The sequence below is a fragment of the Manacus candei genome, unplaced genomic scaffold, assembly GCF_025592945.1.
Source record: "Manacus candei isolate 608988 ecotype Guabito, Panama unplaced genomic scaffold, ASM2559294v1 h1tg000017l, whole genome shotgun sequence".
In the NCBI taxonomy this organism is placed as follows: Eukaryota; Metazoa; Chordata; class Aves; order Passeriformes; family Pipridae; genus Manacus; species Manacus candei.
The window spans coordinates 27300796-27314171 of record NW_026138065.1 but is presented as its reverse complement, the minus strand read 5'-3'; the positions used below and the strand labels follow the sequence as shown (position 1 = coordinate 27314171).

The window sequence follows — 13376 nt, the reverse complement described above, 5'->3', positions numbered from 1 at the left end:
TCCTCATGTAAGTTTTTGGTCTGAGGTACAGAATGACAGATCATTAAACACATTTACAAATTAAAGCAATTCACTATGCATGAGATTATGAAAGATGAGCCAGACACAAACATTTAATAACAATCTAAACGTGGTGAAATCTGGCATCAGAGGTATAGACTGGGCACATTCTAGAGGCCAGTCAATCCCAAAGCCTGGATCAGAATCCAAATTTTTCCTCAGAGCAGTAGAGTGTGAAGATCCTAGTCTGACTCAGACTTAAACGTGCGTCAGTCCAAATAAAATAACCTCATTCTAATTTAACTGGAGTATCGTGCCCAATGTTATTGCAAAGTTAGTGTCAATCACTGGATGCCTGTCTTTTCCTAGCCACAGTCCAACTGTCATTCATTTTGATAACTGTCACACTGCAAACCAGGTCATCTGGAAATCTATAATCACAGACTGGCTGCTGCATCAGCCTGGATGGAGAGGTGATGCCACTGTCTCAGCTGGAAGCTGGCTCTCCCACACCATATGTCTCGCTACCCACCTACTGCCAAACTTGGAACCCATTCACTGGTTGGCTCCACTAATAAGGTATGTACGTGAACAGGCTGCTCTGCCTAAGCACAGCTATTTCTGAAACATACCTTTACCTTTCAAGAGTCTTTTGAAGATACTGAATCCCTTCCCCACAGTTTCCAAATTTCAATTACTCGGCAAATAAAGGACAAGTCACTTGGAGATAAAATGAAAACTTACTTGTTAAATAGCAGCCCAGACTAAGGGAGACATTGTCAAAAGCAATAATGGCATCTGATCCTTCTTCCCATGAAGCGATGATCTGAAACCAAAACCTGCGTGTATTGGAAAAAATGGGATTAAATTTTGCTAAAGAGATGAAATTCAGAGCTCTTCACAATTAAAGCAGTTTTTGAACGGGGGAGAAAAACTTTTCACATATAAAAATATTAAACTGACAGAGAAAGTATCTTCACTCCTAACAAGTAAAGATGATTTGAGGAGGTGAGCAATACATTAATACAGGTAGACAGAATAAAAGAATACAGCCCCTCTTCCCTCCAGAGACATACAATCTGAAGGAGGCAGAAGTGTGTTTTCTGACCACACTCATACACAAAGTCCCCTGGCTTTTGGCACAGATGAAAAAAAAACAACCAATCAACCAGACCCCTAAGTGATTTTATTCTCACAAATGATTTACACCCTAAAGTGCTAAGAAAAATAAGTAGGCAGGGCTTCTGAAGTAATTTGGAGTTTCTAAAAGGAACTGGCAATCAAAGGCTGAAACCAATTTAGAAAGCATTTGGTGTTGATCCACCCTGTAGGGAGTGAAGGATATCTAACAGCCCTGGCAGTCACAAAAGAGAAGAACTGACACTGGGTAGTCCACAGGAAGAGCAGGACTCATTATCTCCTTATAGAAGCCGAGCAGGTTTGCCTTAAATCACTTCCACCCTCTCAGCTGGCTATTGCCAGGAAGTTCTGCCACTCCTACATTACCAGCAGCAAGATCATTGTAAATTCACCCTCAGTGATATTACAAGTCAACAGGAAGAGCAAAAAATAACCCATAACCAAATACTTCAAATCTGACAGTATATTGACCATGCATTAATTCTGTGCACTCAGAGATTTAGGTTTTCTCTTGGCTTAGTAAGTTCACATTCTCCCAATGCATATCTGCCACATAAAATCATAATATTCTGCTTAGGAAGGAGAACAATTTCTAAAAGCAGCTGGCCATGGCCCAGAAGTCAGATACAATGCTGAGAGGTTGCATCAAGCCTGTAAATACATGAGCTGTAGAACAAGCTGCAAGTGAATACAAAATATTATTTAAACCTAATTATCTGGTGTATCTTGATGTTTTATGTCATCAGAAGTTAAGTCATTCGTGGGTCTCTTTAATGTAGATCTATTGCTGATGGTTCCTGCTCCATCTCTTAGATATAAGTATTCAGTCAGAAGGTGAATTCTTGCAGGTGTTTTGGTTTAGACAAGAAAACCAAATACTATACAGAACACAGTATTTTGAGGAGCAGCCCTATTTATTTAGAAAGGTTTTAGAAATTCTGTCTCTTCCTTGCAGCAAGAATCTAAACACCCAGCAGAACTTTTTTTCTTCTCACAGACTCTGGTCCTTTATGCATAGTACTGGGTCTAAAATATTTTCTCTCAGTATGCTATCAGTATGCTTACATCAGTCTTGTTGACTCCTATTGTTTTTAAATACTACCAATCCTTTACCAGTAAACCAACCTCAAAACCTCAAAATTCAACTGTAGTTTCCCTGGTCATATGCATATTTACTCTGGGACAGCATGTTCCTGTGTTTTGAATGTGGATTTTGACTGAGCCTCCTGACTCAGTCAACAAACATAACCAACTTCCATGTTGTTCTCAAACAGTGCAGCTTTCATCACCAGAGATGACAGTGAGGTTTGGCAAAAGCCAAAACAGACTCCAGGGATGCACATTCCTTTGAGCATATCTAGATTGAAGTGGCATCATCTCCTGCAATTGATGTTCTTGCTAAGCTACAGGTGGGGACATGGCCAGAAAAGCTGACCTGACTACAGCGAAGACTTGAAACAGAAAAAACTCCTGTCAGCTTCTGAACGGTGTAAGGGGTTTAGAACAGAATACAGTCCATTCACAACAGAAAAGATCTGATATAGTTGCAATGTTCCTCCTTTATTTCTGGCAAGGAAAAACAATGATGCTTCAATAATGAAATTTCTCACTCTGGAGATATGCACTGGACACATGGAGAGACTTCTCTAAAACCAGCTTTTTAAGTTCTAAAGACACAAGCAGCTACCTTGAAAGAGCAGGTGATTGACACAAATAATAGTGGATATGGTGAAGGAAGAGTACCCCTAGCATCAGAGGAATAGCAAGATGTAATTTTCCTTGCTAAATGATCCATCTTTACCAGCTCAAAAGGTGGCAGCTCCATCCATATAAATCTGAAGATCACAAAAGTGTATTTTTTGCCTTTCCAATCCATACAAAGTGCAACTGCAGTCTGATGCTGTCAGCAGTCTCACAGTTCTTAGCTGGGATACCTAAAACCCCTTGTGGGTATGTCTAGGAGGAAAACTGGAAGGAACATAAAATCCTTGGATATTAAATTGGCTTCCAACTGAATTGGCTGCCCTCCCCCTGCCTCTTTCCCTCATTTGCTCTACAGCTGACATCCCACAACACTTCAAATGAAATTACAAGCTCTAGCATAAACATAAGCTGTTCAGTTTGAGACTTGCCATACGAGACTTAAACAAAAGCTGTTGGACAGACACAGTGGGCTCTGATTTACTTTTTTCCCTGCAAGTTACTGTGCCAGCAGCAGAGATGACTGAAACAGGTCCCGAACCACCACTGCTCACAGTCTGTTATGTTATGGAGAACCAGCAACTTGGGTTGTTAAGTACAGGCTGTAGCTCAGTAGAAGCTTCTTCTTTCCCCTTCTATGCTGCTGAAATATCCAGGAAAAGGTAAGGTGGAAACTGATTCAGCTGCACATCTTTCAGCTGGCTGTGTCTGAAAATCAGCACCCTGCCCTGCCCACAGTGAACCTTGGTGCTACATCGAAGGGACCGCTGAAACCAAATCTGTGATGCATTTGATCCTCAGCCTCTTTCCTGAGGGTGCACACTAAATGCCACTTGGAGACAGGGACACTTTGATGTGAATTTATGATTGTAAGGTGTTAAACTGAGGCTGGGAAATTAATTATCAAGACAAATAAGCAGTTCGTATCTGTCAGCTTTTCCCTCCACTTCTGCAGACTTTAGCTCAAGGAACATAAAAGAAGAGACAGATACTTCTGCAAAGACTACTGTGCACTCTCTTTGTACCTCCAGGCAATGAAGCACTTCTAAAAATAGCTTCAGGCATTTTCCTTGGTAGAACCCAAGGTTCGTGCCCCAAGATGTTATGCTTTGATGCACTTCTCATGTCATGCCTCTTCAGACAATAAAGGGTTGTTCTTATGAGAACTACCAAATGTTCAGCTCCTAAGAAGTTGAAGGCACGATACAAACCAGTATTTCTGTTGCTCAAGGGAATGCCACCTAACATACCCATATCAGAATACAATAGGTTGCATTTTACTTTTATTTACAGTTCATTCAAGTTAAGAGTGAGCCTTGCTGATTTCACCTGCAGGAGCACTGGGATCAAAATACTCAAGAAATTTCCAGAAGTTCACCAGGGATGAAAAAAAAGACAGAAATCCTTCCAAAATACAAAAATCGTGTGAATGCTAAACACTGTTAGGACCATCAGTGCTGCTTTGGTTGTCTATTAATCTTATTTTTTCCTAACAGAAATGCAGTTTCAGTACAAACCTTCTCTTGAGACTAGCATTTCTGCAACAAATAGTTCATCATTTTATCTTCTCCAGTTTAATGCCACTATTAATTTAGAAATATGATGTCTTTCAAATTCCATTGAAACAAGATCATCAGTTAACCAACATTTCAATCATTAGCTTTGGTGATTTTAGCTTAATGGGCTAATTAAGGGAAATTTAATCAAAACTGAAGATGGAAATGTCACACATCAGTGAGATGGAAAAAACCCCACAGACAATCTCGTTCCCTTGCCCCCTCCTTTTTTTTTTTTTCTTTCCATTTGATCCCTGAAATCAATGAAACAACTCCCTTTGACTTTGGTGGAAGCTGATACTGAAACACCAGAAGCACATGTTATTGCAGTGACTCATTACTACGCTGGAGGTGGCAGTGCCTCACTGGTATTTTTGAACAGATCAAAGTGGGAGCTGACTGCACCCCCAGTGCTTCACCTGGCACCTGTACAGCATGGACACCGGTCCACAGCACTGCACAGACATACTCACTGCAAACACAGATGCTGCAGGGAATAGCCATGAAAGAATGTTCCTGAAGGCAATTATACAGGACCAGCAAAACTAGCGCTGGCAAGTTTGTCATGACTGTTGCTTAATATACCCCAGCAACTTCCTCACATGGAATCCAAATCCTCATCAAATACGTCTGTGTTTGTAAGATATTTCATCGGAATGAAAATATTGCTGCTAAACAACACTTTAATAACTTGGTTATCAGAAAAATCATTACTTGTGGACTGTGGAAATTAATTCTTAACTGTTTCTTCTCTTACCCTAATTGACCTGGAGCACAGCTAGGAAAAAGGTTCCTTACATGTATGACAATTGGAAAGCACAACTTAGATCCTGTAGAGATGAGTGTTAGCTGAGCTGTGAAAGCAAATGCATACAAAGGTCTATTTTTTTAAAAAAAAATCTGTTTGAAGCAAATAGGAAATGTTGTACCAAGTGGACAAAACTCCCATAATACAAATCTCCTCTTTGGGGAACATCGGCTCAGCTGTTTGAAGGATACAAGTTTTACATAAATTCAAAAACCACTCAAGGGTGACTGCTGATCAAATATTTCAGAGTCACAGACAAGAAATGGCACCAAATGAGCTTTTTTTGGTTTGCTTCTTTGGCCCAATACATGAAATTTGAATCTAGATGAACAGTTGAAAGGTAGGATCTAGCACTTGGTTAAATATATTGAGTTATTCGGTTAATATTATTTAGTTAAACATGACAGAAACAGGATAACATCAAAGCTTCTGGGCTTGATCCTAACAGAAGACTGGTTCCCCCAAAATATCTGAGGCTTATTTACAGAGGGAAATGTAGAACTAAAATTGTGAGGAGAGATCTATAGCTACCTTGGTATAGTTTCCATGAGGACAAACTCTTTTGCCTATGTCACCTATCCTTAAGACTTCATTGCACAGAAATGTTTTTGTTCATGTATTCAAAATACTTTTGCATATATTCTATCTTCTGTTGGGCTGGAAGTGAAAAACATTCTTCTTGAATTGAAGACCTCAGAAGCCGATTTTATGCAGATTTTGCAGCTCCCTCCCTCCAGCAACTACTCTGAATGCCACCTAAATACTGTCCCTAGCTCATATAGAGAGTTCAGGTTTCTATTAGCCAGACTCAGGCAGCTGTCTTCATGCCATTATTTTAGAAAGGCTCATAATCATTATTTTTTTTCTTTTTATTATAAAGACGTGGATTATTAACCAAGATTGAACGTTAATCTTCTCTGTACTCAATCCCCCATGCAGCGACACGAACACAGCGTGTCTGTACGTACAGATCTCATTTCATAACTTGTAATGGTTTATCTCTGATGGAACTGATTTCTCTCTCTACCTAGCTAAAATAATTACGGCCGAACCTGCTTGAGACCAAGGTACGTACAGAATGCAGAAGTTTCAGGTCACTAACCCTTATTACATTCAGGTTCCCATTAACTTCTCTGTTACAAATGATGCATTGTTAGCTCACTTCACAAAGGAATACTTACTATTTGGGATAAAAGACACATTTAGATGGAACAAGATTATTTGGAGAAATACAAGCATGTTAACCAACTCAGTTACAGTGACAGAATTGCCATGCAGGAAGTTACTTAATAGCTAGTAATAAAGGCTGAGATTCAAACATGTTATTTAAGGCAATCATGCAGAATACATGCAGGTACAAAATCTGTCACAGATACTCTGCACACACTATCACCAAAACCGCCTCTTCAGATGCACAGAACAGTCACTGGAAGAATAACTCCATTTCAGGAGGAGGATGGTAGCAGACAGACAGAGTTAATCCTAGAGAGTAGAAAAGCAGTGATATGGGTGTTTAAGTCTCACTGTTTTTAACAAAGTAATGTGTGACCACCTCAAGGCAACACAGGCTAGGCTTGTGGGATGGATGTAAGAAGAGAGGCTAAAGACATCTGGGTGTAGATGTGACCAAATAATATATATGTGGTACTAATGTGTAGGGAGACATATGTCTAGCTTGTATGGAGGGTCCCTGTTTCTTCAGAGAAGAATGGGAAGAAAGTTTAGGAATAACATGATATAAACAGGCCTCTGAATGAAAAATGTTGCCAAGAACCTTCCTTTCCTTTTTCTTCCTTGTTGGGAAACCTCATGCCCAGAAACTTATGAGACAGAAAATGTGAAAGGAGTGTGACAGACAGGGCAATGCAAGAAAAACTATTGGACAAAAAGAGTGCTTAGCCACAGCTGACAGAGATAACAGCAGAGTAGTATGATATGAGACAGTTTCTTTTTACTTGTCTTTTTACTGCAGCAATGAGTGAGAATGTCCCCAGCTGCTTTGGCTGCCTTTTAATCCAGAGCTGCTGAAGGAGCCAGACAGAACAAAGGATCTCACTCCTATGGACTGAAAGGGAATCCCTCATCGATATATAGACAAAAAACCTAATGAGAACCAGTGCAGCTCGTAAAAATCCAGCAACTCAGAAAGACTGGAACAGGTAATGAGGTCAGTTTAAAGAAACAGAAAGTAAAATCATTTGGACATGAATTCTGACTTGTTGCAACAGAATATCACCTTCTGAGGGAACTAAAGTCTGTAGACCTTTTTGCTTTCTTCTTCAGGAAGGTCTTTTCCTTACCTAGCCTTCCAGGTAAGTCATATTTTCCCTTTCCAACATAATAAAACTCCTCAGTCTGTGTTCAGGAGAAGGTCATCAGTAAGAAAATAATTTTGAAGCTCTCTGAGCACAATGGGACCAAGAGAAAATTGCTTTTTACTTTCTGAACATGCTGCCCTGTTTGAAGGACACAGGGCCTAGCCTTGCTATCAGTGACAAGGCAAATGGTGATGCTATTTATGACTGAAAATTTAGTTTTTAGGCCCTCAAGTAAACTCTTCTCACACCTCCTTCCCCCACCTGGCCACTTCTGCTTAAGACTGCCTACAAACTTAGACTTTGTAATACCAAAAAAAAAATAAATTTAAGAAGAAAGGAGACCAAGGAAACCTTTCTAACCACTAAACACATTTAAATTCCCTTTATATTTCTATACAATCTTCTTCTGTCATAAGACTTTGCTGAGGTTGGACAGGTTGCTATTAATACTAGCCATTCTTAGCAGGTTTCTCTCACAGAGGTTACAGGAAAATCTTTAAAGGACAGGATAGGTTTAGTAGAGAATATAGGTCTTAAAAGACCTGAGCTGGGCTGGGCTGGCTCTTGTGGAGTCCACTTTCAGGCAAGTTCAGCCAGGTGGTATAGAGGTACCCATAGAATATTTATTCGACATGCTGCTCCACACAACTGGCCTCAGATTCATCAAGGGAGCAAAAATCAAGAGATTTGAAATTTGTTTCTTAAAGCATTAATTTTCCAGCCAGGCTTCAGCCTATTAGAGTTAATCCTTTTCCACCTTTCACACTGTGTAGAAAAACAGTTGCTAAGCGGGTTGGTGATAATGAGCATCAGCCTACAGTAAGCTCCAGAGAATCACTGAGTTGTAGGTGCTTGTATTTTATCTTTGTGATATACCTTAACCATACTGTTTAACTAACAGAATGGCTAATTATTAGCTACACGAATCACTCATCTTCCATTACATCAAGTTTCTGTTTGCTCTTGATGTCACACTCCCAAAACTATATCATTACTAAAATTTAGGCTCACACGTACTAACTAAAAGCAAATACATAAAAAAAGCAAGCCCAAACTGCCAGCTACAGCAGAGCTTCCAAGCCTGTTTCCTACTTGCCTTTCTGTAAAGTTAAAAAAGAACCATCCTCGACAGACTCATCACTTTTCACTGGAAAACAAGTAGTAATTCTCCATCAAACAAAACAAGCTTACAATAACGAGGTTCTCTACACTACTCTCAACCCAAATATTGTCATACTGCACTAATGTGTGAATTCCAGTAATTAAAAATTACCAATTCTCTAGCTTTCACTAATCTGTGAAGATTATTTGATTTGCAGATAATGTGTCCTTCAGAGAGGGGTAGGTGGCCCTACAGGGGCTAAATGAATCACAGCAAGGATTGTTAGTTCAAGCTGAGCCTGTCTAAGTGGCAAGTTAAAATACAGCACCTCTGGGGATGTCGACTTTTGCCTCTGGTAGGCACAACCTGTTTATCCAACAGTTTAAGGAGCTCTTGCACACAACTGGCTTCCTTAATAGTAGCTGCTTTGATGACCTGTCCTTCACCAGGCCCTTTGCCCTTCCTCCCCCGTGCACAGAAGATATTGAGAATTTGGAACTGGGCTACAGCTCTGTTAATCCACACACCACATGAGCCGACCCTCAAGACTGTTCTGCCAACATCTTCCAGAACAAGGAAGGAGAGGTTAACTTCAGGAAGATGTGAAGTGCCAAGCTTACAAGCTTACAAGAGGCACTTCAGCTTCTTGCAAGTCCACACAGGGTGAAACTGCAACCAGATGCTTTCGTAAGGATCAAATGTAAGGAAAGAAGACAGTCCTCTCCTAATCATACTCTTGGAAATTAAGTCCAGGGTTGCCCAGGTGAAATCAATGCTAGAAATCTAATATTCCTCAGTCCCAATTTAGCTTCTTTGTCTTACTCCTCCCTCCTTTCCGGTACTGCCAATTCACCTGAAATGTTTTAGCTGTGATTTTCTGCCAAAATATAATTTCTCCCAACAGCCTGAGGGATATCAAACATTTAAGAAATGTCTGTTTCTAAAGATAGAGCTGATCTAATTTCTTGGAAGTCTTCCTAATGATTCTTTGAAGTGCTATAAGCCAAACATGGAAATTACGTCTAAGCAGCTTTTAAACAAGCATGTTTTTAAGCAGTTTTAGAGCATATTATCTTGTTATTAATAACACTTTCCATTCAGCTTCCCAAACACAATGGAATGTGCTTTAATTTGATGTGAAACTGGTGCACTGGTGTGCCTTATTCAAGAGCTTTACTTCTGTAAGGTGATTTAAACTTTCAGCTCCTCCTGTAGGAATATCTGCAATATTTTGGTTCTTCTAACACAGACCCTCACAGCTTCTGAGACAGGAACCAATTAGAAAAAGACAGACACAGCAAGCCTTCAGCAGCACCAGCATTGCGTTCACATCAATTAAGTACTTCTTACTGTTCAATAGAACTGTCATTTGTCTTCATTTATACTCTGGAATCTCACTGGTACCATTTTGGTGTATACTTCCATAGAATTCCTTCCTAATTTGTACATCGGCCCAGATTTCCTAAGAAACAGGTTTAGAGATGGTGAGAAAGATGCCTGCAGTATTTCCAAGTCTCACAGGAGATTTCTTTCTTCCCAGGAAGGATTGATTTCAACTACATCAATCTTAGAAGAAAAATTCATTAAAATAGTGCACTTTCTGTGAATAAATAGGGACAAAAACTTTTCAAGAGGCATCAAAACTTCAAAGTTTTCCTTGCTCATGTCTTAACCTCCAACAAACTCCCTTCCTTCAGGGAACTCATTTGTCTTTCTCTGTAAATAACAGGGAAGTAAGGGTGTCAGCATCATCTTATACATAATAGTCAGCATGTGTTATCAGCTGAATCTGTGATTCCACATGAACCACTGCTAGCCCGGCTCCTAAGATCAAAGTATTCTCTGCCCGACTGTGCAACCAGAGAGAATTTAAAGGAAAGCAATAGTACAAGGGTACAGAATAATTCAGGTACAAAACATTCCCCTGGCAACATTAGAAAATAAATCACATAAATAATAATGGCAAAATATACCATTCTTCAAAGGAAACACAGCTGAAGGGAATGAAGCAACCAGGTATTTTTACAAATGGTGCTTCAGCAGTGACTGCACAATAAGCCTAATGCTGGTATTTTTTAAATCTTTGACGCACACATATTAATTATACATTCAGGACCGAAGCATTGGCAGTGCCCTTGTTGTATTTGCAGCCTACGTGCATCCCCAAGAGCCAGTAAGATAAAAGACATATTCATACCATGTTTGTTCAAAGTTCTTAAGAGGCAAACTATGCTTTAATGAAATGCATTATTTCTAGGGCACAGATTCCCAAAAAGACAAAGGACACCAGTGCTCATGACATGGGCTGTAGAGGCATCTTGCAGCCTAAGGGCCAGGGCAGCTGGAGGTGAAGTATGTCTGTGTCTTCTCTAGAAACAGTATAAGCCAGAGCACACACAGAAAGTAAACAATTAACAAGAATATTCCCTTAAAGCTGACTTGTAAGAAACAGCTAAACCAACACCCTAAATAAGCATATGCTACCAGATTAAGCATGTGCTACCAGATAAACTTTATGCTTAAAGACAGAATATAGCCGTAATTGAGACAGCTCTTTATTAAGGTGATAGCTACAGCTAACATAAAGGTGTTTAGATGGATCCTTGTCAGATTTTACAGCAGGTTCTCCTCCCACCTCTTTCATCCTCAGATCTAGACCATTGAACGCTGAGGGTTTGATACCCAGAAAAAAAAAATCAGCTGTGGAGCTCACATCCAACTCTACCAAACCACGTAAGTGGATCAAACATGCAACACAGAGCAGCAAGCAAAGTGAATGGTTTCCAGTCACTGAAATGTAGACACAGGAATTTAAGTGCCTTGCTGTAGGCTAATAACTGACCCATTGTGAACCAAGACTTCAATTCAAGAGCTGTAAAATTGTGTGCTTTGCTCAAAATACTCAGTATTCTCATTCCCCACATCTAACAGAAGATACCTCATGGGGACAAAGCGATTCTCCCTGAGGGAACAGCTTCCAGGAGCTATGTTGGCTGTTTTCATTGCCAGGTAGCTAGTGATGAAATGACTGGTCACAAGGAGAATGAGAGAAGACCCATACCTATCCGGTATATCTGGGAGAGGTAAGATCGTCTGCTGCCATATTCCCAAACCTTCGCTGTTATCGGAATGCCAGAACGTCCAGCTCTGTTCCTTTCCTGTCTTGTTCTCGACCAGCACCAGGGATATATTTCCCAGCAAGACACCACGGATGAGCCATGACATTCGTAGCTAGGAGAAACGGAACACATGAGATTAACCATCACAAACGCTATTTGGAAGTTAACAAAATTCTCAGTTCTTCTTTCATTCGATTCTCCCTCACTCATTTTCATATAATCCTTTTAGAAAACTCCACAGATGTGGAAGCCTGTAATACTCAGCATATGCTATTGAAATTGGAACTACTGGCCTCTTTTTTTGTGAAGTTGAGCTTTCACATACGTGTCTAATTTTAAAGGGATAAGCTCATACCTCTGTTGTCTGCAATACGAAGACTACACTCCCCTAAGATACCACCTAAGAGATTCAAGTTAAAACTAATGAAATTTTCAGCAATAAACCTTTATATTGCAACAGCAACAACAAAAAACACAGGGAGAAGAGCTGCAATAAGCAGGCATCACTAATAATCACGTCCTCATCCCCCAGACACCCTTATAAAAAATCAGTTTTTACTTTCTATCGAAGTTTCTACTGACTTTCCAATTAAAGTTCAGCAATAATTTGGGTTTTTTCTTATTAATTAAAATACTTTGGGGAACCATTTTTCTAACATTTCTGTTATGATAATGTAATTGAATCCATTTTTATGCATTTATCCCTGTATGTAAAATTATTTTATGTAGTTTTCTCATTTTATGACTTTCTCTCCCTCATTATATAAAGAGAAAAACAATTCCTTCCACATCAGACTAGTTCCACAATCCATAGTATATGAATATATACTAATAAATCTTCTAAATTTCTTGGGAAGAAGAAGAGGAAATAGCCCTTTGTTGATAAAGACCATATGTAAAATATATATATATATTACATACAAGAGCCGAGTCTCATCTCAATAACCAGTAGAGGTGAGAATGCTGAAAGAACGAGTTTATTAAATCTACATTAATGACGGATGTTTTGGACACAAGAAAGTGTCTAGCACAGTATCTAGGATCCATGCATATTAAAAAATAGCCCTCTATTTTTAAGCACTTCAAAGCCAGCACCAAAGTCAGGAGGTTAGGAATTAGGCTTTTACACAGGAACACCTGATAAAATTACCGACTTTCTTGCTCTATAGTACAGAACATTCATATCCACTTCTCAGCATAAAATGCAACTACTAAATTTTGCTTGCTATTCCTATCTCATAGTGTAAGTTTGTCCTGGCAGCCAAACAAGATTTAGGGGTCAAAAGGGCAGAAGCATTGCTATTATTCCTAATTTATGCTCACAATATCAGGATGGCTGGAACAAAATTCTGGATATACGTTATATTAATTGTTAGTACTGAATTTAGGGAAACACTTCAGTTCATCTGTCTCCAAAGCTACAAAGAAAGCACTGACTTTACACTGTAAAAATATGACAGAGATTGAAAAAATCTAGATGTGGCTCTTCTCTCTCTCTCCAGTCCAAAAATCACTGCACTTGCCTGGAATCACTCCTGGGTCTGTTGTACTGTGTGACCCAAGCACTGATGAATGTACAAACAGATATGCTACTTTGGGTCTGTGAATTCATTTTGTTACATTATTGATGAG

At 39.5% G+C, this 13376-nt stretch overlaps 1 protein-coding gene across 1 annotated transcript in view; it reads right to left on the bottom strand.

The window, feature by feature from the left end:
* The window catches only part of ALK (ALK receptor tyrosine kinase), a 302985-nt gene that overhangs the window by 41828 nt on the left and 247781 nt on the right, over positions 1 to 13376 (bottom strand). The window contains 2 exon segments of the mRNA XM_051783577.1: positions 745 to 839; positions 11687 to 11856. Coding sequence (XP_051639537.1) covers positions 745 to 839; positions 11687 to 11856 — 265 coding nt within the window.